We start from the raw sequence: 25,901 nt of genomic DNA on the forward strand, positions 1-25,901 counted from the left end.
GAACAACAACAACAAGGAGAAAGGCTGAAAACTGAAGTTGGGGTCATGTGGAGATAAGAGCAAATGGAAAAGAACTCACAGGCAAATGTAAAGAATTAGAAAAAAATGTTTCTTCTGAGCATGACAGGGTAAACTAAGATAGCCAGCAAAGTTTTTCTGAACAGCAGTCTTTTTGTAGTTTTTTAAAAGAGCAAGAAGAAAGGCAAAGCCCTTTATGTGAACCTCCAGTAGTCTACAGGCTTCCCTGGTAGCTCAGACGCTAAAGAATCTGCCTGCAATGCAGGAGACACAGGTTCAATCCCTGGGTCGGGAAGATCCCCTGGAGAAGATGGCTACTCATCTAGTATTCTTGCCTGGAGAAGTCCATGGACAGAAAAGCCTGGTGGGCTATAGTCCATGGGATTGCAAAGAGTCAGACACGACTAAGTGACTAACACACACACACCAGTAGTGTACAGGAAGCCTGCTACTCAGCCCAAAAAGAAAGACATCAGTCTACGTTTAGACAAACCTTATAAAGTGTACCTTCACTGCTCCTTAATGGAGAGAGACACAAGAATGAGTTTTTCCCAATTTGGGGGAGATTTCCTTATCAGCCAGGAAAGCCAAACAACACCAGGTATTTCAAAGAGAGGAGATTTAATACAGTAAATAGGTTGGAAGGTGAGGTAAACCAGAGATTAGTAACTTTTCCAGGAAGCAGTGATGTTCCTTGTGTCTAGGGATGCAAAAGGGAGGAGGTGGTGGTAGGAACTGCCACTCCAGCATCATTGTTGGAAGAAAGGAGAAAGAGGAACCGCAGAGAACAAGCACAGCACCCTTTCCCCTCCTGCCACCACCGGCTGATTTCCCTCAGTGCCTCCTATTGGCAGGAAGCCAACTGGCAATGGCGCCTGGGAAACATGGTTTTCAGATTCACAGCCCAGCATTACAGAACCAAGTAAAAGGGCGAGGGTGTATCTGAGAGACAATAGGGAAATAATCGAGCCCATTAGGCACATCACTCACTGTTGTGAAAGCCAGTGGCGAATTACAGTAGGAGCCCAAGTCAGCATCATAGCCAGCATCCATTTACTTAGGAGAATTGAGTGAGTGAAAGTCGCTCAGTCGTGTACGACTCTTTGCGACTGTGTAGACTATATAGTCCATGGAATTCTCCAGGCCAGAATACTGGAGTGGGTAGCCTTTCCCTTCTCCAGGGGATCTTCCCAACCCAGGGATCGAACCCAGGTCTCCTGCATTGCAGGTGGATTCTTTACCAGCTGAGCTATCAGACTTAGGAGAATAGGATGTGGGTAATTTTTCAGAGATCAGTGTTTCTGGTGAGTGATACACACATACATTTGATACACAGACATAAATATGTGAATAGAGATGTCTAGGTAATATATGAACCCACATAATGTTCTCTGGGGCAGGTCTTGGTCTACTCTTCCCAGTGGAATACTTGTGTGTTTATGTGTGAATATGTTTTATGTGTGCATAAATGACAGAGAGTGCTGTTGCCACTGTGCAAGAGTGAGGTGATACTTAGGTGGAGTGCTCTAGAAAAACAGATTGTTGAAACCATTCTGTACTCCTTGGTAAAAACACAAAATGAACCATTGTGGCCAACTGTCTCAAGTGATCTCTGGCCCTCATGACCCTGGAAAGGCAAGAGTGGGCATTGGAGGGAGGTGCACTGGTGCCCACCAGCCTTGTAGCCCATCCCCCATCCCTCCTGCACACCAGCCTCCATCTTCAGTGCTCCGCTGGCTACAGCAGACCAGGACTCCCCTTTATCCCCAGTGGTGGCAGCAGGCCATCTAGTTTCATCTGCTTCCTGGTTGGTGTGCTAGTTGATGCTCCCTCAGAGTCACCCTTGCGTGGCTGCTTGTGGGAATTCTATCTTCTGCAGTGTTCTGTATATGGAGGTTGTTAAACATTGTGAACACCATCCCTGTATGTAGGTGTGTATATATGTATACATACATAACCACTTACAGCAAAGCCATCTAAACACAGCAATCTTGCATATTACTTTGCTATTTAAATAAAGGAAAACATAATTCTAAAATCTGGATGCCATTGAAGTTTTCACAGTTCTTTGCTGCCTAAAATAAAATCTTTCCTAGAGGAGTCTGGATATATTGCTGAACATGTTTGAATGGGTTAACTTAAAAAGTAGTTTAGAATCTGTACTTCCTGTTGGCTCATGTAGTATCTTGAAAGTGAAAGTAAAGTCGCTAAGTCATGTCTGGACTATGTAGCCTCTAGGCTCCTCCATCCATGGGATTTTCCAGGCAAGAGTACTGGAGTGGGGTGCCATCTCCTTTTCCAAATGTCTTATCAACTTGTATTTACTGATCCTACAGAGAAGCTGAATACATTGCCTTGTTTTGCCGTTATTATGTGTTCCACACCTTTGAGAAGGGTAATAGTTTTATTTTTCTATTTAGTCTGTTGCATTTGGTGCTAGGCATCCAGGATAGGGTGTCCACCAAGAGAAAATCAGATTCCCCTAGATTTTATCTTTTGGACAGCTATTCTTAGAAAATGACATGAGAGCCCCAATAAAAGTTGGGAGATACAATTGATTGAAAGTCATTATCAGCTTGACCTAGATTGTCACCAGTAACTGAAAGGACAAGAGACTTTTGAGCCAATTATTGTCACTTTCAAAGTTAAAACATTTTTTTGGAAGATCACAAGTGGTTCTAAAATATTCATGCGCATTCATTCTTATTGCTATCTCTACAACAAGCAGAACTTTCCCAATGGTTGCTAGGTTTCATAGTTTTTTCTCCTTCAGGGTCCTATTGAAATGCTTGAAATTATCACAGTATTATCACATGATGGAAAATTTGAGAAATAGAGAAAAGGAATGAAAAAAACCCTGAATGTTGGTATTCAAACATAATAATACATACTTCTGTTTTAGTGTGTTATTTTGTCCTTCCATTTTTGTATAGCTGTAATTGATGCTTATGTATAATTTTGTACACTGACCTTTACAGTTGATAGATTGTTTCGTCCTTGTCTTCCATAGCCTTCATTACCATTATTTTAAAAGCTGTCTGATAGTAAGTAAACTGTACCCTGATTTATTTAATCACAGCTTCTCCTCCTCCTTCCCTGTACTCTTTCTGTTGAATCATCAGTTTTCTTATTAGGGCCAGTGAAAATAACATTGAAGTAGGAGCCTAATGATGTGGACTGAATGATTTAGCCAGGTTCCCTAATCTCTCCATCTCTGTTTCCCATATGGCCCTTTCCTATCCCCGAACACTCAACCTGTCTTACAGGAGAAGGTAAAAATTGTCCCCTATTACCTGTGATTTCCATTGAATAAATGGCAACCCACTCCAGCATTCTTGCCTGGAGAATCCTGTGGACAGGGGAGCCTGGTGGGCTACTGTCCATAAGGTTGCATAGAGTCGGACACAACTGAAGCGACTTAGCATGCATGCATGCGTTAGAGAAGGAAATGCAACCCACTCCAGTGTTCTTGCCAGGAGAATCCCAGGGACGGACGAGCTTGGTGGGCTGCCGTCTCTGGGGTCACACAGTCGGATATGACTGAAGCGACTTAGCAGCAGCAGCATGACCTGTGATTTCCATTGAATAAATAGAATAGATCAACCAAACCAGGCTAAGAAATAGAAGCTATGCTCAGTTTAATAATAAAAACAATTTAAAATGTATCCTCTGAACATAGGTAAGCTGTTGGCAAATTGTCATTATTTGCCTCCAAGTTTTGTTCTCCATAATCATTTCCATGGCTATGGTAGGACCATATTTATTTAAAGTATTTTTAGACTTGGAACTCCTTTTTTTTTTTTAAAGAAAATTTTGCATTTAATATCTGTAGAACAACCTGAATGTCAAGGTTTTTTTTTTTTTTTTCTTTCCCCCAAATGGAACAGGAAAGTACCATTAGCAAACTCTTCTAAAAGTAACAAGTGACCCCACTGATAGTACAAAAAAAAAAGTTAGTATTTTTGAAGAAGATTCCTTTGGGAGCATGTTCCAGGACATGCTGTGAACCCAAGAACATATCTGAATTTTCTATCAGTTGCAATCATATTCTAAAAATTCTGACAGAGTTGTGTTGGGAACGAAAGCTAAAAAATGATTAAATAGCAGACACATCTTTTAACTGTGTGATCTGGGAATGTATTAGGATTTCTAGTTAAGGTCGTTTATTTGAACAAGGAATTTACTCTGTTTCATCTGAGGCTGAGTATAAACATCTACCTAAAATGCAATTGATTTTTAAGATTCCTCTTTATTTTAAAGCATTTCAAACATCAGAAAAGCATATAAAATCATATTTTGAACACCTCAAGCTTTAACATATATCAAACATATTTGCCATATTAGCTGTATACATGCATACATACATTTTAAGTGAATAAAGCAGATACATTGGAAATTCTTCGTGTAATCCTCCTTGACCTAATGTCCTTCTTCCCTGCCTGTCTCCTTCCCCCCAGGCTGTCTCCTTCCCTAGATATCCTCTCTTGAATTCTGTGTTTCTCATTCTCATGCATTTCTTTATGCTTCTGCTACATAAGTATGTGCCCATAAACAACATATAGTATTATTTAATTAGTTTAAAATTTTTAAGTTCTCTAATGCATACAACTAGTCTAATGTTCTCAGCATTGCCTTTGAAATTATTTCATGTTCACACATAGAGACAATTTGTTTAGACTTCTGTGTGGTATTCCTTTAGGTGACTATGAAAGTGAAAGTGAAGTTGCTTACTTGTGTCCGACTCTTTGTGACCCCATGGACTGTAGCCTACCAGGTTCCACCGTCCATGGGATTTTCCAGGCAAGAGTACTGGAGTGGGTTGCCATTTCCTTCTCCAGAAGATCTTCCCTCCCCAGGGATTGAACCCAGGTCTCCTGCATTGTAGGCAGACACTTTACCATCTGAGCCACCAGGGAAGGCTCAGGTGACTATACCTCGGTTTATTTATCAGCCACCACCCCTAAGAGGATTGAGGGAGGGACAATTTGAAGTCTTATCTCTCTGACTTGTTGGCCAGCTGGATTGCCAAAGATGCCAGGATTTGATCCTTTCATTCCTTCCTTTCTCACTCTCTGTGGCTTTAGTTATTTTATTCTTTTCTGTATATATTGGCATGGTCCCTTGGAAGGATTGCTAAGATGAGAAATTAAAGTTAAGCTAAGATGAGTAACAAACGTTACTCTGCAGACAAAATGAATATCCATGATATGTTAGGGAAAAGAGAAACCTGAGCCAGACATTGGCCAACAAACAGGCTGTTGTCAAGTTGTATATATTCATTCATATCTGTGATGTGATGCCTCTGGGTCTCATATACCTTCATTTGCTGTATTTCAATTTTTGCTTTTAAGAATATCATGGCTTAAATTTATAAAAATATTACAGCTAATAAAATATGATTACTCTTGATTATTTGCTTCTTCAAATGTGTATTATTCTTATTTTATTTGCTACATTTTAATATATTTAAAACTGAAGTATCAGGGAGCACTACAAACCATTGCTTTTATTGTTACACAGATACTATTTACAATATTTAAGTACTGCTAGTTTTATAGATAGTGCCTATAGAATTAAAACTGTCTGCCATTCTCCTTCCAACAAAAAGGAACTCAAGAATCAATTATGTCTTTTCCCCTATTTTAATCAGCATTGTTGTGAGCTATCAACTTCCTATTTTTCTATGTGAGCTATATATACTTTGCTTCTGTCATTTCATGAATTTTTTGTGACCAGATCATTTTTGAGTGTTGATAGCTAATTTCAGTTAATAATTAAATTATTCTAGTGACTCTTAGGGTAGAAAATCAGCCTGAATCACTTTCATTTTTTTCCCTTCATGAACAAATACTGATTACAATAAATTAGATTTTGCCCCTTGGCTAAATCATCGTCTATGAACTAAACGAGGTTTCAGCTGACTAAACTACGTGTTATTAGAAGAACCTATATGACAGATAAATAAAGTACACATTTTTAAAAAAGATTAAGAAGTCATGTAGGCAAAGAAATTTCAAACCTAATATGTTCTGTAAAGGTTAAAGTAGATTTTTCAGTTGTAAAGCAAATGAAATGCATTGTAAATTAGTGCAGCTTCTCTTATTTTTTTAAAAATTGTAATCCAGAATTGACCATATTGATTTTTGAGCTTTTTATTTTAAGAGAAAAATCACTGAGGTGAAATTTCATGGTTTTGTGAATACTAGTTAACCAGTGATGGCTGAGAGATGATGCAAGGAGTGCGGTATCTTTGCTGGCCGCTCTTTTGTGTGCTGAATTCTTTTCTTTTTTTCAGAGCCATCTCTTATCTACACTTAGAACAGTGATGGTTGTGGTTTGTTTTATTCAGATCAAGTTTTCAGAATCTGACTACTTTGGCAACGTCCTGCAAACCCGCAAGTATTTAGCACAGACTGATTTCTTCTGGCTGAGAAAAGCTGTTCCCAAAACAGAGTGAGTAAAAAAAAAAAAATAAGAAATTAAAAGTGAAAGAGATAAATATGTTGATGGGTAGTGGAGTCTCTTTACATCAAACTTTGTAATTCCCCTCAAGTCAGAGTAGCTGGCTTGCCAATTATTTTGGTTTGGCAAAATCTGTGTTACCTTTTAGCAACTCTTATTTCTGATGTTGTATGAATCAGTTGTTCAATCTAGTTATGACTTCCCCACTCCTAGCATCAATACATATCAAAAGAAGGCTAATTAAGATACAAATGTTCAAATCATTTCCCAATCTCATTGTGAGTGTGTGTGTGTATATATATTTATAAATTCAAACAAATTGCTCTAGAATTTCACACTTGGGCAGAAATTTTTGAAGATCTTAAAAACAAATATCTAAAAAATAAAGTATGATTACAAATGTAGAAATAATTGTATACAGACACACCTCATTTTATTACACTTGGCTTTATCAAACTTTGCAGACAGTGCATTTTTTACAAATTGAAGTTTTGTGGCAACCCTTTGCTGTTAGATGAAGTTTAGCATTTTGTAATGATAAAGTATTTTTAAATTAAGGTACATATATGTTTAGATATAATGCCATTGCACACTTCGTAGACTACAGTATAGTATAAATGTAACTTTTATATGCACTGCGAAACCAAAAAAAAATTTTGTGATGTTTGCTTTATTATGGCGACCTATCACTGAACTCACAATCTCCAAGGTATGCCTATGATTATGGAATTTGTTGAGCTAATGCATATCAACTCCAGTACTTTGGCCACCTCATGCGAAGAGTTGACTCATTGGAAAAGACTCTGACACTGGGAGGGATTGAGGGCAGGAGGAGAAGGGGACGACAGAGGATGAGATGGCTGGATGGCATCACTGACTCGATGGACGTGAGTCTGAGTGAACTCCGGGAGTTGGTGATGGACAGCGAGGCCTGGCATGCTGCGATTCATGGGGTCGAAAAGAGTCGGACACGACTGAGCGACTGAACTGAACTGAACTGAATGCATATCAAAGAACTGAAGCTCTGATTATTTTCCTTCAGTAGCAGTTGTGATTTATACCGCTCTTCCCAGTACTGGTAGAAACTTTTCCTACAGGTGGGGAGGTTTCACTAGGAACTTTTGGGGTCAGGGCCAGTTGTGATTCTCAATGATCATGATGATGACAGGAACTAAAAATTATGTGCTAATAATGTTCTGGGAAGTGACTTATATATTTTAATTCATATTTATCCTCTAGTCAATTCTGTGAGTTGTTGGTTCTATTTATTATCCCCATTTTACAAAATGAACAAGAGGCTTACAACTGAGAAATTCTTCAGCTCAGGTTTACATTACTTTCCGTTCTGCCTGTTGATATTTGTACTCTGTTCCGCTATGACCCAGTTCTCCAAGGTTGTTTTCTCTGTCTTCTCCAGATTGGGTAATTTCTTTTGAGCCATCTTCAAATTTACCAGTTCTTTCTTCTGCATTCTCAAATTTGCTTTTGACTCATTAACACAGTTTTTGTTTTGATTTTTGTACTTTTCAACTCCAAAAGTTCCATTTGCTTTTTTTAAAAATAGTAAAAAAATTTATAAAAATAATAATTTTTATAAATATGATTTTTATAATAATAATTTCTATTTCTTTGTTAAGATTCTTTGTTGTCATTTGTCATCATATTCTCCATTAATTGTTTGAATACAGTTTATTTTAATTCTTTGAACTAATTTACAATGGCTGCTTTCAAGTCTTTGCTAAATCTAGCATCTGGGCTCACTCAGGGTCAGTTTTTATTGATTGCTTTTTTTCCTTTTGTACACTTTTTCTTCTAGCATTATTTTATGTCATTGTTGAAAATGACCTTTTCGACAATGTATTGTAGCAACTGTGGATTCTGATTTATTTTTCTGAGGCTTTTTAAAAAGTTACTTTCCTGGACTTACTCTGTAGAATCTGTCTTGGCTACAGTTTGTGGCCATGGATGTCTCTACTCACTTTTTAAATTCTTATTTTTGTTTTTTAGCCTCACTTCATGTATGCTGTCTCTGTGTCTACATGGCTTAGTCCTCTGCCAGTTGATCTGTGTCGGAGTTCGGAGTGCATTCCAAGTCACAAGCCGTTCTCAATCACCCTTGCAGTTTACTTTCCACTGGTCTCTCTGGGGTCTCCCCTGTATACATGCCTAATTTCCCACGCAGCCAGGGATGTGTGGAGAGCTTATCTCCACGCTTCTCTGACTCTTTCAGTTACACTATCTCCCTTTTACATTTCTGGCTGCTCTATCACTTTCCCCAATGGGAACTGTAACTTCAGGGGAACAAAGGTGTGGGTTTTCCTCATTTGTTTTCTACCAAGTTTATCACTTCTAGCTGACAGAGCTGCAACTTTCTACCATGACCCCAAGTGAGCTCATCCCCTGTGGCAGCAGAGCTGCTAATTTTCCAGCCAGTCCTATCGTAGTCAAATTAAGTTCTCTCTGATCGAACGGGGAGGGATGGGAGGAGTCCTGGGCAAGAAGGCCACAGACTCCTGTTCCACTTCTTTTAAGTTCTGGCTGTTTTTCAAAATTAAATGTTTTTCAATGTGTTGTTTGCCTTCAATCAGTCTCCAGGGCCCTAAAATGGTTGCTTGTTGACAATTTTGTCCATTTTTATACCTGATTTTGGTGGAAAGGATTTGTTGACCTTTTCGTGTGTCTTAGCTGGAAGCCTGACTTCTATGGCCCAAATTTTTTTTCATGGCCCATGTGTTAACCCTGGCCGATAATTCTGGTCTCCAGATTTTTTGCTGGCTTTTTTATGCTCTCTGGGTCTCTCATTACTCTCTCTTCCAACTCCCACCTCTGTTCTGGCCTCTAGGAAAAACTCTAGGCCGTTGACCATCCCTTGGCTTAAGGCTATGATTACTGCCTCTCCCTCTTAGCCAGGGCTCCCGTCTAGCCCTCCTGCCCTCTGCCCTTCGAATCTTCTTACAGCATCCATCTGCAAAGTAAAAGTATTTAACTTTAAGGAGTAGGCCTGAAGCTGAACTCTTCCCTTTACCTATCCCTGACTCCACTCAGAAGCCCAAAGAAAGGAAGCAGAAGGCTTTGGAACTTCTTTGGAAATGACGCATAGCTGATGAGTCGCCAACTGCCCCACTGTCCTTCATTTTCTCTTCTCATCACAGTATCTTTCAGGCCATCTTGCCTGTTTCATTCCAATCTGAACTATTCAACAGAAATGTTAGATTTAGGATTCTTAAACTAGCTTCTCAAATCTCACAGCTTCACATATTAATAGTTTCCAGTATCTCAATGAGCAGCTACATGTAGTAAGTAAAGTGTTCTGCCCCTTCAGGTCTACTTCAGATAAGTTCAAACTCTTGTTTTTGCAACTTATGAAAAATTCAAGCTCCTCACCAGTATTTTTGTGAACTCTCAGGGTCTTCTCAGGGTTTCTTCTATATTTGAGATGCTGCCAAGTTAATTTTTTAAATTTCAAAATGTCATTATTCATTTGGGTGTATAGCAAGGCTTGGCTTGCTAATTTAAAAACTCCTAAATGTGCCATTTTTAACATCATCCTAAAATGCCGATGGGCTGTAAGACTCTAATGGCCTTGACTATTTTTAATATTTATGCCTCGGAAAAGTGCTGACTGACTGTGGGCTTAAGCAAACTGTGTGATTTGTGTCTTTTCCTTCTCTGTCAGTGAAAACAAATACCTCTTTCACAAGAACATTAAATTGGTTAATGTTTCTGGAAAAGTTCTGCTGGAATGAAAATCAGTGCAGTGCTAGTCATTCTTCAGACCATATGTCTTATTTCAGGGAAAACAACATTAAGAAATTTAAGATTCTCTTTGCATGATACAGTGGTATGATAGACCCTTTTTTTTTTTTTTTTAAAGAAATTTCAGGTGGGTCCTTTTCAGGCATTGTGGCGAATTTTAGCTTCATGATACCTGGTAACTGTAATTGACATCTTTTTAGGTCTGCAAATTCAGGAGTTAATTGAGTGAGGATGATTCTGGAGTAGCTCCACTACACTGGTTTTCTTTGAACAGCACATCGTGGTTATATTTCCACAAGGCCCTGAAATAAATGTTTTGCTTCTTTGTGGGTATAGGAGATAAACACCCTTTATCTTTCATTCTCATGGAATCCATTTTAGCTGCACTAATGTGCATTAGGAAGTTTCTAACACGATGGGGAATGTCAGCAAGAATGAAATTAATTGGGTGGTCATCCCTGAAGGTACATATTTAGGGGTTTGTTCTCAGAATTGTCACTTCATCAGCTTGCTTAAAAATAGAGGATTTACTTCACTGCTCAGCTTGAGTCAAAAGTAATTTCTTTCCCTTAGGATCCTCTTTCTTTGACAGAAGTGATTTTAAGCCAGCCTCCCTATTAACTCACTCTCATTCTACTGTGACTAGACATGTCTGGTTTTTTTTTCCCTCTAGCTTCTGAAAAATATGTAAAAATACATCAAATGTCTCTACAGATTATGGTCCTGCCCAGAATTACCCACAGCATGGAATGGGACGGATGCAATCTGCAGGATATGAGAAATAAAGCAGTAAATACTCTATGGTTTTCCCATTCCACATTTCCCTAGACTGTCTTTGAGAGTTAATAGGTAAAATGCGAAACTTTAGCTTGACATATATCTATTTTATATTGTTCAAAGAAATCAGAGTATCAGTGTCTTTTCCTTTAGATTTTTGCATTTCATCATCATATTCCTTTCATATATCCCATTGTCCAGTACAATTTCATCTCCATATATTTTTGAAATTTATACGAGACTTTTTTCATACCTCATCTATCAAATCCTTCTCCAAACACAGACTGCAGGAACATGGTAAAGACATAAGAAAAAGAATTTAAAGCACTTGAATGACACCCTTTGTTTATTTAAGTAGATGTATACATAGCAGTGGGCTTCCCTGGTGGCTCAGTGGTAAAGATTCCACCTGCACGGCAGAAGATGCATGAGATGTGGGTTTGATCCCTGGGTGGGGAAGATTCCCCTGGAGGAGGGCATGGCAACCCACTCCAGTGTTCTTGCTTGGAGAATCCCATGGACAGAGGAGCCTGGCAAGCTATAGTCCATAGAGTCACAAAGAGTTGGACACGACTAAAGCGACTGAGCATGCACGCGTGCATACATAGCAATACAATGATTTAAATAGATTTTAATGAATTTTTGCTCAGCATATACCACTTAGGCAATAGTCTTAGTCCAAGAGGAACTTAAAATCTTGTTGGGAGGTAAGTTGTGCAAACTCATATGCCTTCAGGGCCCAATCAGTTGACACATGTTGACCTAGACATGGGAAGGAGTGACGGAGGCCATGGAGAACTAGTGATTGATTGCATGCCTCATTTGAAGGAATTTTGGTTCGGTACTTCTAAAACCTCTGTGTTGGGCCAATAAAACTTTTTTTTTTTTTTCCTGGAGAAATTCAACCCATTGGCTAGGACTTTATCCGTGGACAGGCAGCTTTTCAGTGTTTCAGTTACCTTTTGCTGTGTAATGAATCACCCCAAAAATTAGAGGATTAAAGCAGCAATAATTATTCATTTTTCTCTGGCATGGCTCTGGTGGTCACTGGGCCCAGCTGGGTGCTTCTTGCTCATGGTGTTGCCTGCAGTTGCTGTCAGACAGTGGCAGGGGCTGGAGTCACATGGGAGGCTTCCTCTTCTAGTCTAGAATGATTGATGCTGGCTGTGGTCTGGAAGGCCTGCTGTGGCCTCTCCATGTGTACTGGGCTTCTTTGTGGTATGCTGATTGAGCAAGAAATTTTGAAGAGCAAGTTTCCCGAAAAAGAAGGAATGAGGGTGCACATGTGTTTACGAGGGGGAGCTTGTATCACCTTTAATTGCCTAGGATTGGAAGTCATGTGGTATTTTTAAAAAATTAATTAATTTGTTTTAATTGGAGGCTAATTACTTTATAATACTGCAGGTTTTTTTCTTTTTGCCATACATTGACATGAATCAGCCATGGGTGTACATGTGTTCCCCATCCTGACCCTCCCTCCCACCTCCCTCCCCATCCCATCCCTCAGGGTCATCCCAGTGCACCATCCTTGAGCACCCTGTCTCATGTGTTGCACCTAGACTGGCGATCTATTTCACATATGATAATATACATGTTTCAATGCTATTCTCTCAAATCATCCCACCCTCACATTCTCCCGCAGAGTCCAAAAGTCTGTACTTTACATCTGTGTCTCTTTTGCTGTCTCACATATAGGGTCATCGTTACCATCTTTCTAAATTCCATATATATGCATTAATATACTGTACTGGTGTTTTTCTTTATGACTTACTTCACTCTGTATAATAGGCTCCAGTTTCATCTACCTCATTAGAACTGATTCAAATACATTCTTTTTAATGGCTGAGTAATATTCCATTGTATATATGTACCACAGCTTTCTTATCCATTCATCTGCCAGTGGATATCTAGGTTGCTTCCATGTCCTGGATATTGTAAACAGTGCTGTGATGAACATCAGGGTACACATGTCTCTTTCAATTCTGGTTTCCCAGCAGTGGGATTGCTCTGTCATATGGCAGTTCTGTTTCTAGTTTTTTAAGGAATGTCCACACTGTCCTCCATAGTGGTTGTACTAGTTTGCATTCCCACCAACAATGTAAGGGGGTTCCCTTTTCTCCGTACCCTTTTCAGCATTTATTGTTTGTAGACTTTTTGATAGCAGCCATTCTGACTGGTGTGAGATGGTACCTCATTGTGATTTTGATTTGCATTTTTCTGATAATGAGTGATGTTGAGCATCTTTTCGTGTGTTTGTTAGCCATCTGTATGTCATCTTTGGAGAAATGTCTGTTTAGTTCTTAGGCCCATTTTGTGGTTGGGTCATTTATTTTTCTGGAATTGAGCTGCAGGAGCTGCTTGTATATTTTTGAGATTAATTCTTTGTCAGTTGCTTAATTTGCTATTATTTTCTCCCATTCTGAAGGCTATCTTTTCATCTTGCTTATAGTTTCCTTCATTGTGCAAAAGCTTTTAAGTGTAATTAGGTCCCATTTGTTTATTTTTGCTTTTATTTCCATTATTCTTGGAGGTGGGTCATAGAGGATCCTGCTGTGATTTATGTTAGAGAGTGTTTTGCCTATGTTCTCCTCTAGGAGTTTTATAGTTTCTGGTCTTACGTTTAGATCTTTAATCATTTTGAGTTTATTTTTGTGTATGGTGTTAGAAAGTATTCTAGTTTCCTTCTTTTACAAGTGGTTGACCAGTTTTCCCAGCACCACTTGTTAAAGAGATTGTCTTTTCTCCATTGTATATTCTTGCCTCCTTTGTCAGAGATAGGTGTCCATAGGTGCGTGGATTTATCTCTGGGCTTTCTATTTTGTTCCATTGATCTATATTTCTGTCTTTGTGCCAGCACCATACTGTTTTGATGACTGTAGCTTTGTAGTATAGTCTGAAGTCAGGCAGGTTGATTCTTTCAGTTCCATTCTTCTTTCTCAAGATTGCTTTGGCTATTCGAGGTTTTTTGTATTTCCATACAAACTGTGAAATTATTTGTTCTAGCTCTGTGAAGAATACCGTTGGTAGCTTGATGGGGATTGCACTGAATCTATAGATTGCTTTGGGTAGTATACTCATTTTCACTATATCGATTCTTCCAATCCATGAACATGGTATATTTCTCCATCTATTTGTGTCATCTTTGATTTCTTTCATCAGTGTTTTATAGTTTTCTATATATAGGTCTTCTGTTTCTTTAGGTAGATTTATTCCTAAATATTTTATTCTTTTCGTTGCAATGCTGAATGGAATTGTTTCCTTAATGTCTCTTTCTGTTTTCTCATTGTTAGTATATAGGAATGCAAGGGATTTTGTGTGTTAATTTTATATCCTGTCACTTTACTATATTCATTGATTACCTCTAGTAATATTCTGGTGGTATATTTAGGGTTTTCTATGTAGAGGATCATGTCATCTGCAAACAGTGAAAGATTTACTTCTTCTTTTCCAATCTAGATTCCTTTTATTTATTTTTCTTCTCTGATTGCTGGAAGTCATGTGGTATTATTTCTGCTGCATTTTATGCTTTAGAATTGAGTCACCAAGGCTAGCCTATAATCAAGAGGAGAAAACTTGAGTCCACTTCTTAATGAAAAGAATATAAAAAAAATTACAAACAGGTATTAAAAGCAAGACAGGTCGTATTATGTTGGAGAATAGTACAACTAAATATAAGATATATTCAGATATAATTAGGGAGATATACAAAATATCTAAAGACTGACTTGGTGTGGGTACTATCCCAGGAGAAGAAATAATAGCATCCACAACTGATAGGCTCTGTTAGTATAGCTGCTTTATATCTCCAAGGCTCCAAATACATCCTAGAGTCAGGGAACCCTGGGAAATCAGGAAAGGTTCGATCATGCATCTCATATAAGATGTTTTAGTAATTCTTACTGAAGGAAATGGCACCCCACTCCAGTACTCTTGCCTGGAAAATCCCATGGATGGAGGAGCCTGGTAGGCTGCAGTCCATGGGATCGCTAGAGTCGGACACGACTGAGCGACTTCACTTTGACTTTTCACTTTCATGCACTGGAGAAGGAAATGGCAACCCACTCTAGTGTTCTTGCCTGGAGAGTCCCAGGGACGGAGGAACCTGGTGGGCTGCTGTCTCTGGGGTCGCACAGAGTCATACACGACTGAAGCGACTTAGCAGCAGCAGTGAAGCTTCAGAGGCCCCATCAGGCTCCATCTGGTTGTTTGATTTCTTTGTTTTGTCTGCCTTTGTCCCCTAGAAGTTAGAAACATTGTTTCTACATGGGTCTTACCCTAATGTTTTGAAAGTTTATTATTTACTAAAGGGAGGGGAGTTGGGAAGAATGGGTAGAGTAGAGATGAGTTATAGGAATACATTTCATCTTTGGTACATGCTGTGGTTCAGCTCAATGTGATTTAGAAGCCAAGTTAATTCTTCCCTCTTGAGTCAAAGGGCAGACATAAAAATGCTGGATTCTTTGTGTAGTGGTTTCCCATTGCTGCTGTAATGAATTATCACAACCTTATCAGCAATTCAGAACAACACAAATGTGGTCCCTCACAGTTCTGTAGGTCAGAAATGTGGGATGGCTTGGCTGGTTTCTCAACTTCAGTTTTCATAAGGCTGAAATCAGGATGTCAGCTGGCTTGGCTCTTAGTGGGAGCCCCTGGGGAGAACCCTCTTTCTGTCTCATTCAAGCATTGGCAGATCCAGTTCCTTGTGGTTGTAGAACTGAGGTTCTTACTTCTTTGCTGGTTGTCAGCTGGGGGCCACTCTTAGCTCCTAGATGACTCTGTCTGCTCTTTGCTGTGGCCCCTGCCTCTCACAGCCAGCCACAGCATGTCAAATCCACCTTGCCCTTGGAATTTCTCTGACTTTTTGTTCTGCAACATCTCTTCTTCTTTCTTTCCTATTGCATCTCTAGGGTTCAAGCCAGAGAACGTTCCTCATTTTTAAGGATGTGTGTGATTAGATTAGGCTAGCCTGGGATTAGTTCAATTCAGTTCAGTCGCTCAGTTGTGTCCGACTCTTTGCGACCCCATGAATTGCAGCACGCCAGGCCTCCCTGTCCATCATCAACTCCGGAGTTCACCCAAACTCATGTCCATCGAGTCAGTGATGCCATCCAGCCATCTCATCCTCTGTCGTCCCCTTCTCCTCCTGCCCCCAATCCCTCCCAGCATCAGAGTCTTTTCCAATGAGTCAACTTTTCGCATGAGGTGGCCAAAGTATTGGAGTTTCAGCCTCAGCATCAGTCCTTCCAGTGAACACCCAGGACAGATCTCCTTTAGAATGGACTGTTGGATCTCCTTGCAGTCTAAGGGACTCGCAAGAGTCTTCTCCAGCACCACAGTTCAAAAGCATCAATTCTTTGGCACTCAGCTTTCTTCACAGTCCAACTCTCACATCCATTCATGACCACTGGAAAAACCATAGCCTTGACTAGACGGACCTTTGTTGGCAAAATAATATCTCTGCTTTTTAATATGCTATCTAGGTTGGTCATAACTTTCCTTCCAAGGAGTAAGCGTCTTTTAATTTCATGGCTACAGTCACTGTCTGCAATGATTTTGGAGCCCCCGAAAATAAAGTCTGACACTGTTTCCACTGTTTCCCCATCTATTTCCCATGAAGTGATGGGACCAGATGCCATGAAATTAGTTTTCTGAATGTTGAGCTTTAAGCCAACTTTTTCACTTTCCTTTTTCGCTTTCATCAAGAGGCTTTTTAGTTCCTCTTCACTTTCTGCCATAAGGGTAGTGTCATCTGCATATCTGAGATTATTGATATTTCTCTCGGCAATCTTGATTCCAGCTTGTGCTTCTTCCAGCCCAGTGTTTCTCATGATGTACTCTGCATATAAGTTAAATAAGCAGGGTGACAATATATAGCCTTGATGTACTCCTTTTCCTATTTGGAACCAGTCTGTTGTTCCATGTCCAGTTCTAACTGTTGCTTCCTGACCTGCATATAGGTTTCTCAAGAGGCAGGTCAGGTGGTCTGGTATTCCCATCTCTTTCAGCATTTTCCACAGTTTATTGTGATCCACACAGTCAAAGCCTTTGGCATAGTCAATAAAGCAGAAACAGATGTTTTTCTGGAACTCTCTTGCTTTTTCGATGATCCAGTAGATGTTGGCAGTTTGATCTCTGGTTCCTCTGCCTTTTCTAAAACCAGCTTGAACATCTGGAAGTTCATGGTTCACATATTGCTGAAGCCTGGCTTGGAGAATTTTGAGCATTCCTTTACTAGCGTGTGAGATGAGTGCAATTGTGTGGTAGTTTGAGCATTCTTTGGCATTGCCTTTCTTTGGGATTGGAATGAAAACTGACCTTTTCCAGTCCTGTGGCCACTGCTGAGTTTTCCCAATTTGCTGGCATATTGAGTGCAGCACTTTCACAGCATCATCTTTCAGGATTTGAAATAGCTCAATTTGAATTCCATCACCTCCACTAGCTTTGTTTGTAGTGATGCTTTCTAAGGCCCACTTGACTTCACATTCCAGGATGTCTGGCTCTAGGTGAGTGATCACAGCATCGTGATTATCTGGGTTGTGAAGATCTTTTTTGTACAGTTCTTCTGTGTATTCTTGCCACCTCTTCTTAATATCTTGTGCTTCTGTTAGGTCTATACCATTTCTGTCCTTTATCGAGCCCATCTTTGGATGAAATGTTCCCTTGGTATCTCTAATTTTCTTGAAGAGATCTCTACTCTTTCCCATTCTGTTGTTTTCCTCTATTTCTTTGCATTGATCACTGAGGCGGCTTTCTCCTTGCTATTCTTTGGAACTCTGCATTCAAATGGGAATATCTTTCCCTTTCTCCTTTGCTTTTCACTTTTCTTCTTTTCACAGCTATTTGTAAGGCCTTCTTAGACAGCCATTTTGCTTTTTGCATTTCTTTCCCATGGGGATGGTCCTGGGATAGTCTAGGATAATTGCCCTGTTTTAAGCTCCTTGACCTTAATTACACCTGCAGAGTCCTCTTTGCCATGCAGTGTAGCATATCCACAAGATCCAGAGATGAAGGCATGGACATCTTTGGGAGGATGCTTAATTATATTTAACTACAAGTAGTGACATTAGGTCAGTAAATGTGCTTTCTTAAGCCAGCCAGTAAATTTGTGTCACACATTAGGATTTATTGAAACACAAATCCTAAATTTGAAGGCAAATAATATATATATTTTATGTAAATGAATATAGGTTTCAGCTTGGGCAAGAGGCACTCTTTCTTGATTTCCAGTGTTGTCCCGAGTATAATCCTGAAGAAAACTGGTTTAAAGGCAGACAGACTAGACCTTGTGCGAGTATATAGTATTTGTCAATCTCATTGTCCTTTCCTGTGAGATAGGTTTTCCCCCATAGAAACTATAAGAATTATTAACCTGTGGCTAGAAAGTGCATAGGGCATAATAAGTGCTCAGTGAGTGTTAGCTGCTGCTGCTACTGCTACTAATGATAATAACAAGATGACCGTCATGGGCTTTTTATAAGAGGAGAAGGTATGGGTGGACCAAGTAGAATGAGCACTTGCATTTCCTGCCAGTTTCATGTTAGTCTGACATAAATTATTAGTCTGATGGAATTACTTTTTTAGACATAAATTGGTAAAATGATTGTTCTGAAAAGGGATTTATATGTTTATTTTGAGTACTTTAGCTTAAGACAAAAGCTTGGTTTTAATCATAAAGGGCAGTGCATGAAACTCACAGGCATAAAGTCAGGGGTCAGCAAACTATGGGTTGAGGGCTAAATCTTGCCTGCTGCATGGTTTTGTACAGCCCAGAAGCTAAGAATGATGTTTAGAGGTAAATGTTCATAGTCAGTTTGATGGGAGGAAGCACTAACTTTGAACTTCAAAGCGTAATGTTCTCCTGCCACTGAAGAATTTTGTTCCTCTCATTAATAGGCCCATATTACCAAAAATTATACTTGATTATTATATTTTGACTTTCATCAATAAAACTTGATAGAAAATTTTCTCTCACTCTAGAAGAACCTACATATCCTTGATTTTGCCTCTAGGTCCAGGAAATGCCTAAAAGTTTACGATCTGTTTACACAGAAAATTTGCTGAGTCCGATCTGAGTAACCTCCTGTGCATTTAAAATGCAGTGTAGACTCTTCATCGCTGGAAGGCATTCCCAAGAGCGCTTAGTGCAGTACCTTAGTGTTATAGAGACACTGAACCAGGAAGATAGGCGACTTGTGCACCACAACCTGGCTAATTGGTGACAGGGCCCGGATGAGCCATTAGAACCTTTGGTGCTTAAATCAGCAAATGTTCTATGGGAGCCGGCAGACCTTTTGGGTAGCATGGTTTTGCTTTATTATCTCTCTTTACATGGACTTCTATGTTGTCACCTGTCTCAAGCCTTTAATGGCCAAGTCAACCTACAAAACTCAGCTGTCCCGTGGCCCCATTGAACAGGGCCTGCTAAACATCAGTGTGTTGCTCTGTTTCCATCTGTGGGTGGATCTCTGTAGATTTGAGAATTTTTCATTAAAGTTGTTTCAGAAGCCCTGGTACCCCTTTCCATTTTCAGTAATGGTGAATAACCAGATATGTTCGGTTTAGGATGAGATTATTCATAGAGCAGAGCAATAGCCCTTAACTGAGGTGGTAATTTCCCCACATGTTCTATTTCCCCATTGTTCCCTGGTTATTTGCTAATAAATTGTGCCAGCTTGTATGTGTTTCACTGCACTCCTGCCTGGATAATGGTGATCACGTGGTGATGTTTGTTTCTCTTTCTACAGGTGGTTTACAAATCCAACGACTGTCAATGCCTTCTACAGTGCATCCACCAACCAGATCCGTGAGTGCTGGCTCCTTGTCTCCTTAACGTGCTCCAAAATGGGCAGAACTGTGATTTAAGAGCAGGGCATTCTTTATTTCCCCCTAGAAGTGACCAGGCATGTTGGTGAAGAAAGTTTGTTTCCCTGCCTCTATGTCCGGCTTTCCTCATTTTCTTTACCTTTTAAGCTTTTTTTTCGAGAGCTTTATATAACTAAGTGTTAGTTGCTCAGTCGTGTTCAACTCTTTGTGACACAATGGACTGTAGCCCACCAGGCTCCTCTGTCCATGGAATTCTCCAGGCAAGAATACTGGAGTGAATTGCCATGCCCTCCTCCAGGGGATCTTCCCAACCTAAGGATCCAACCCAGGTCTCCAGCATTGCAGGCAGGTTCTTTACCATCTGAGCCACCAGGGAAGCCCAAGCTTTATATAACCATTAAGTTAAAAAAAAGAGAACAACTACAATATATAAAACTGCAGTGATGTTGGCCATGAAAAAGGAACAAGCTTCCACTTTTCTGTCATGATGGTCTTACTGATGTTTGTTTTCTTTCTAGGACTGATGGGAAAAACAAGTAGGTAACTGGGCAGATTTTAGAAGCTGTTAAGAAAAGCTTTGAAATGCTCTAAATAATCCTCGGATGTAAAGTCTTGAGTTTCTTTTATTTACATGTACTAGTACATGGGCTTCCCAGGTATCCTAGTAGTAAAGAATCCACCTGCCAATGTAGATGTGGGTTTGATCCCTGGGGTGGGAAGATCCCTGGAGAAGGAAATGGTAACCCACTCTAGTATTCTTGTCTGGGAAATCCTATGGAAAGAGGAGCCTAGCAGGCTACAGTACATGTGGTCCCAAAGAGTCAGACACAACTGAGCGACTAAACAACAGCAACAAATTAGGTACCTAATTATAAATACCATGATAAGTTAAAAACATTATTAAGGATCATATTGCCACAAATAAAAAAATCTGATAGCACCAAGTATTGATGACAGAGATGCATAGTGCTAGTGGAAATGTAAATTGGTTCACCCACCTTGCTGTACAATTGGGCAACACCTGGAAAAGGCAGAGATGGATGTATATGTCCTTGAATGTCATTTAAGCTCTTGACATGTGCCCGAATGCTGTCACTCAAAGTGTGGTCCAGTGATTATCAGCAACAGAGCCCAAGGTGGAACTTGTTAGAAATGCAAATTCGGCCCCACTTTAGACCTATTGTTCATAAACCCTGGATATCGGGCCCAGAAATCTGTTTTATTAAGCCCTCCAGGTGAGGCTAACATACCTGGGGAAGCAGTGCCCTAGAGAAGTCTCACATGGGGAGGCCCACATGAGAATGCTCATAGCAGTGTTCCTTATGATAGCACCTAGAGGGGAATAACTTACCTGGCGCACCAAAAGAAAATGAATGAAATGTGTCATGTTCACACAAGGGCATGCCGTGCAGCAGTGCACAATGAGTGACCAGAGTGACGTGGATGAAGTTCACAAGTAATAGGCTGTGTGTGTGTGTGAAAAAACAACTTGGGAGAGTACATGGAGGAAGACATCATAAAAAAAGAGTTGAAAAGCACGCAGAACAGTTCTATATATTGTCCACAGGTCCGTCCACGTGTAGTAAAAGTATGAAGACACTGACAGAAAATGACAGACACCGAGTGCAAGGTGGCAGTGAGCTGTTGTGGGAGGGCAGGCTATTCCCGCTGATGCCCTTGCTGGTTTTTCACCCACCTTGCACCTCTTCTGGTCTCCACATGCCCTCGCTTGTATGGTGTGTACGTTGAATCCTGTGATTTTAAGTGCACATCTAACCCCATGGTTTTAAGCCTGTCTCTTTGCTGTTTGGTGAATGCAGGTGATGGAATTTATGAGGACTTGCTACCCTTGGCCCGCCCCTATTGTTTCCCCCCAGATCCCTCTAATACCCTCCTCACTTGCCTCCCTGCTTCTGAACTCATCCCCCTTTGATCTAGTCTAAATATAACATTGTAGCCATTTTAATGCTTTTTACAGTTGTCTCATGTCCCTTCTTTGCTCAAAACCCATTATTAGCATCCCACCTCACACAGAATACAAGCCATATTACTTGAAGTGGGGCCTGTTACTGAGGCCTGTTATCATGCTGCCTTTGTCCCCACTCTGTTTCAGTCACACTGGCCTCCATCCTGTTCCTGGACCACGAAATAATCTTCCTTCCAGGCATTTGTACTTGGGATTCTCTTTGCCGTGGAAAATCTCCCCAAGTGATCTGCATGGTTTGTGAAGATCAAATCTTCCTTCAAATCCTTGCTTGAATGCCACTTTCTCATTGAGGCCTCCTGGCCACCCACTCATGGCAGGTCCTCTGGCATCCTGACAGGACTCCCTGACTAGAGAGAATAGCCCACTCCCAGCAAGCACACCTTTTTAGCGTCGCCCTCATGTGGCCACTTTGAGGAACGACAGTGTCTACAGAACTGGAACTGGTATGGGATAGTACTTAACAGTATGTTAGCTGGCGGTGTATTATTATTATGAAAACGCCATTGCTTTCTTCCCCCGCCCCCAGCTTTATTGCAGTATAATTGACAAATAAAAATTGTATATATTTAAAATATACAACATGATGCTTTGTTATAGCTCTGAGTTGAGAGCTAAGCTGCATGTGTTACATGGGTACTTACATTTTAGATAATAATTATAGCTACTATTTATAATAATATGGGTTTTGTTTATATAATATGAATTATATAATTTGGAATAACTTATTGGGCGATAGAAAATTCTTTGAATTATCTATTTTTAAAGAAAATGTTTTACTAGGTACATGGAAAAGAATATAAGTAACATGCTAGAACACAGAAAGTTATAAAGTATACAAGAAAACATACAATAAAATAAATAATGTTTATGAACCCACCACACATCCAAGAACCAGAACATTCCTGATGTTATTGCATCTGTCTATGTTCCTCTCCATCCCTTTCTTATTCCCCACCATTGCACTGTTCTGATTTTTGTGTTTATCATTTCTCTTTTTAAAGAAATTTGAAGCCATTTACATATCCCTAAGCAATATATTATTTATTTTCAGTTATTTTTAGCATTATCTTAAGCAACTGTGATTTTCCTTCAGCATTTTTTTAAGATTCATCCAGGTAGCATGTGGCAGTACGACTTTCATTTTCACTGCTGTGTGACATTCCATTGTGCGACTGTACCCTAGATTACTTATCTGTTCTACAGAGCTATGAGTTTCCCTTTTCCTAGGTTTTCACTGTTCTAAACAGCGTTGCTTTGAATATTCTCATGAAAGTGAAAGTGAAGTTGCTCATTCGTATCCGACTCTTTGCGACCCCATAGACACCAGGCTCCTCCGTCCATGGGATTTTCTAGGCAAGAGTACTGGAGGGGGTTGCCTTTTACTTCTCCAGGGAACTTCCTGACCCAGGGATTGAACCCAGGTCTCCCACATTGTAGACCATCTTTACCATCTGAGCCACCAGGGAAGTCTCCCTGGTGGAGAGAATATTCTCATACATGTCCCCTGAAACAAGTGTTTTAGGTATATACTATGATTGAGTGGAATTACTTTGTAAATACTCAACTTTACCAGGTAACACCCAATGTTTCCACAGTCAGTGTTCCAAAGTACAGAGTGTCTTCACCAGTTCTCATTTTCATCACTTCTTGGCGTTGGTAGACAGAATTTTCACCATTCTAGTGAATGTAATAGATCAGTTCTTATGCCAGAAAAAGCATTGAGATAGATTGCTCACCAATATTTCCACATTCACTTTCCAATGTCAGTGAATGCTTACTGCTCTTTGGGGGATTTAAGTATGCCTAATAATATTTTTGCCTCCAGGATTCATCCCTGTTCAACATTTTTTTTTTTCTGGGAAGAGCTGATCTTATCAGAGGTTTACTGAAGAAGCAGCCATTTCAGGGTAACCAAGTGGTTTCACGAAGCTCAGGAGCAGAGGAGGTTTGGAATGGACAATTTGAAGCAGTATTTTAATTAAGAGATTCAAGCTGTTTCTATTTTCCTAATGACCAGTGCTTGCTCTCATTGTAAATTACATTCTCAGGCACGATGACAAGGAGTCCTATGGGTAACTTTTTTTCTTTCTTCTTTTTCTTATTTTCTGGACTACAAATTAAGACAGGTGGAGTTCCTTCTTATACATTTCCCCACTGGGTTTCCTGGGATGCCCCCCCAACCCCCAACTGCCTTCTTTTTGCTCCACTGAAGGAGTGGAAAATTGAAGTGATTTTCTAAAATGAACGTCTTTATTGATTAGGGGCCTGTTCTGACAGCATGTGGCCATCTGTTTAATTGGGTTTCACATCTAGTTGTAGCTATACTTAGTAACGTGATTTATGAGAATTTCACTCAGTTCCCATGATCATTTTCTGATTTATGCCATTTACGTCAACTTCTGAATGCAGTAGAGACTTGAGTAGAAAATAGAAAACCTGTAGGGTTTTGGTTGATCTGTTTGTTTGTTTTTACAAATCCATACCTGTATGTGAAATCCTATGACTTGTGGTCATCTTTCAATGTTAGATTTTTGCAGGGTGTTTATAGCTTCTTATTTTTCTACCCTTGTCAAGCTAGGTAGCAGTGTCTTCAGACACAGAGTGTAGTGTGAAATAATAATGACTTAAGTCTGCTGTATGGGAAGTTATACTTAGGAGCTATTGCATAATTTAACTATATTTGAACTGATAAGGTGGTTAAACAGGAAGACAAGGAGCTGAGGTTGTTAGTGCCTAAACTTGTGCTTCCCTAACTCTGTGATAGGTGTAGGGCTGGTCTTCCTGCTTTTAGTAAGGAGACCAGACTTTGATGGGAGACCTTGTATGCCACTGATTCAGTTGCATGACCTTGGTCAAGGTGTTTCTCCTTCCTGAGCCCTCTTGTCCTCATCTGCCACATGTTGAGGTTAGAGTTTTTGATAGGATTTAACAAGATCAACTTGAAAAGTGCCAGCATATAATCAGGGTCATGATTTTGTATATCAAAAACCGCCATGCCCACTAGTAATGCCTGGGATAGCCAGTCGGTCACAGGATACACAGCATAATATGAAGCTTGGGGGAAGGGATATTTTGAACTTTTGTCCTCAGAAGATTTTATACATTAAAAAAATGTTTTGGTAAACTTCCCTGGTGGTCCAGTGGTTAAGACTCTGAGCTTCTACTGCAGGAGGCTCAGGTTCGATCCCTGGTTAGGGAACTAAGATCCCACATGCCACATGGAGTGACCAAATAAATGTTCATAGCAGCTTTATTCATAATAGCAAAAATCCAGAAAGAACCTAATTTCCATCAACAGAAGAGTAGGTGAATGAACTGTGGTATATTCATACAACTGAATATTGCACAGCAATGAAAAAGAACAAACTGCTCCATTCTACAGTATGTGAAAATGCCTCTAACTTATAATGCCCAGTGAAACAATGCGTGGTTCCATTTATATGAAGTTCAGGAATAGGGAAATGAATTTGTGGTCGAAGTGACAGGATTAAAATAATGATGCCCTTTGTTTGGGGGGATATTGACTGAGATGGGGGCACAGAAACATCATCTTGATCTAGGAAGTGTTTGCACAGGTGATACTTTGGTAAAACCTCACTGTGTTCTATTGTAATTTTTTTATATACCATAGAATTTTGCCTTTACTTTATGTATATAATACCTCAACATAAATAGTAATACCTCCGTTCTCCCTTTGAAAAGTTTAGAATAGCATAGACCATACATAGACATATGAGCTGATGACAGGTGACCTCAGATGAGGCTGCCAGAAGTGTAGATGAGGGATCACAAACATTTTCTGTAAAGGGCCAGATAGTAAATACTTTTGGCTTTGGAAGCCATATGATTTCTGTTGCAAATTCTCAACTTTGCTGTTGCAGCCACGGACAATTCATAAACAGATGAGCATGGCTGCGCTCCAGCACAACTCTTTAGAGGGCTGCAGTTTGCCAGTCGGAGTGGAGAGCACTGGGAGAGGATGGGATCCAGGGAACCTTGTAGTGTGTTGCTGCCCCAGCTTCCAAAGTATAATACTTCAGGTCCAGTCAGGCAGTGGTCCAGTGCCGTGGTGGGGAGC

At 40.0% G+C, this 25,901-nt stretch overlaps 1 protein-coding gene across 1 annotated transcript in view; it reads left to right on the top strand.

Annotated features, from left to right (window-relative positions):
• The window catches only part of PHEX (phosphate regulating endopeptidase homolog X-linked), a 208,832-nt gene that overhangs the window by 141,163 nt on the left and 41,768 nt on the right, over positions 1-25,901 (top strand). The window contains exons 14-15 of the mRNA XM_027534507.1: positions 6,368-6,471; positions 19,758-19,816. Coding sequence (XP_027390308.1) covers positions 6,368-6,471; positions 19,758-19,816 — 163 coding nt within the window. The remainder of the gene's footprint in view (positions 1-6,367; positions 6,472-19,757; positions 19,817-25,901) is intronic.

The sequence above is a fragment of the Bos indicus x Bos taurus genome, chromosome X (genome assembly GCF_003369695.1).
Source record: "Bos indicus x Bos taurus breed Angus x Brahman F1 hybrid chromosome X, Bos_hybrid_MaternalHap_v2.0, whole genome shotgun sequence".
Lineage (NCBI taxonomy): Eukaryota > Metazoa > Chordata > Mammalia > Artiodactyla > Bovidae > Bos > Bos indicus x Bos taurus.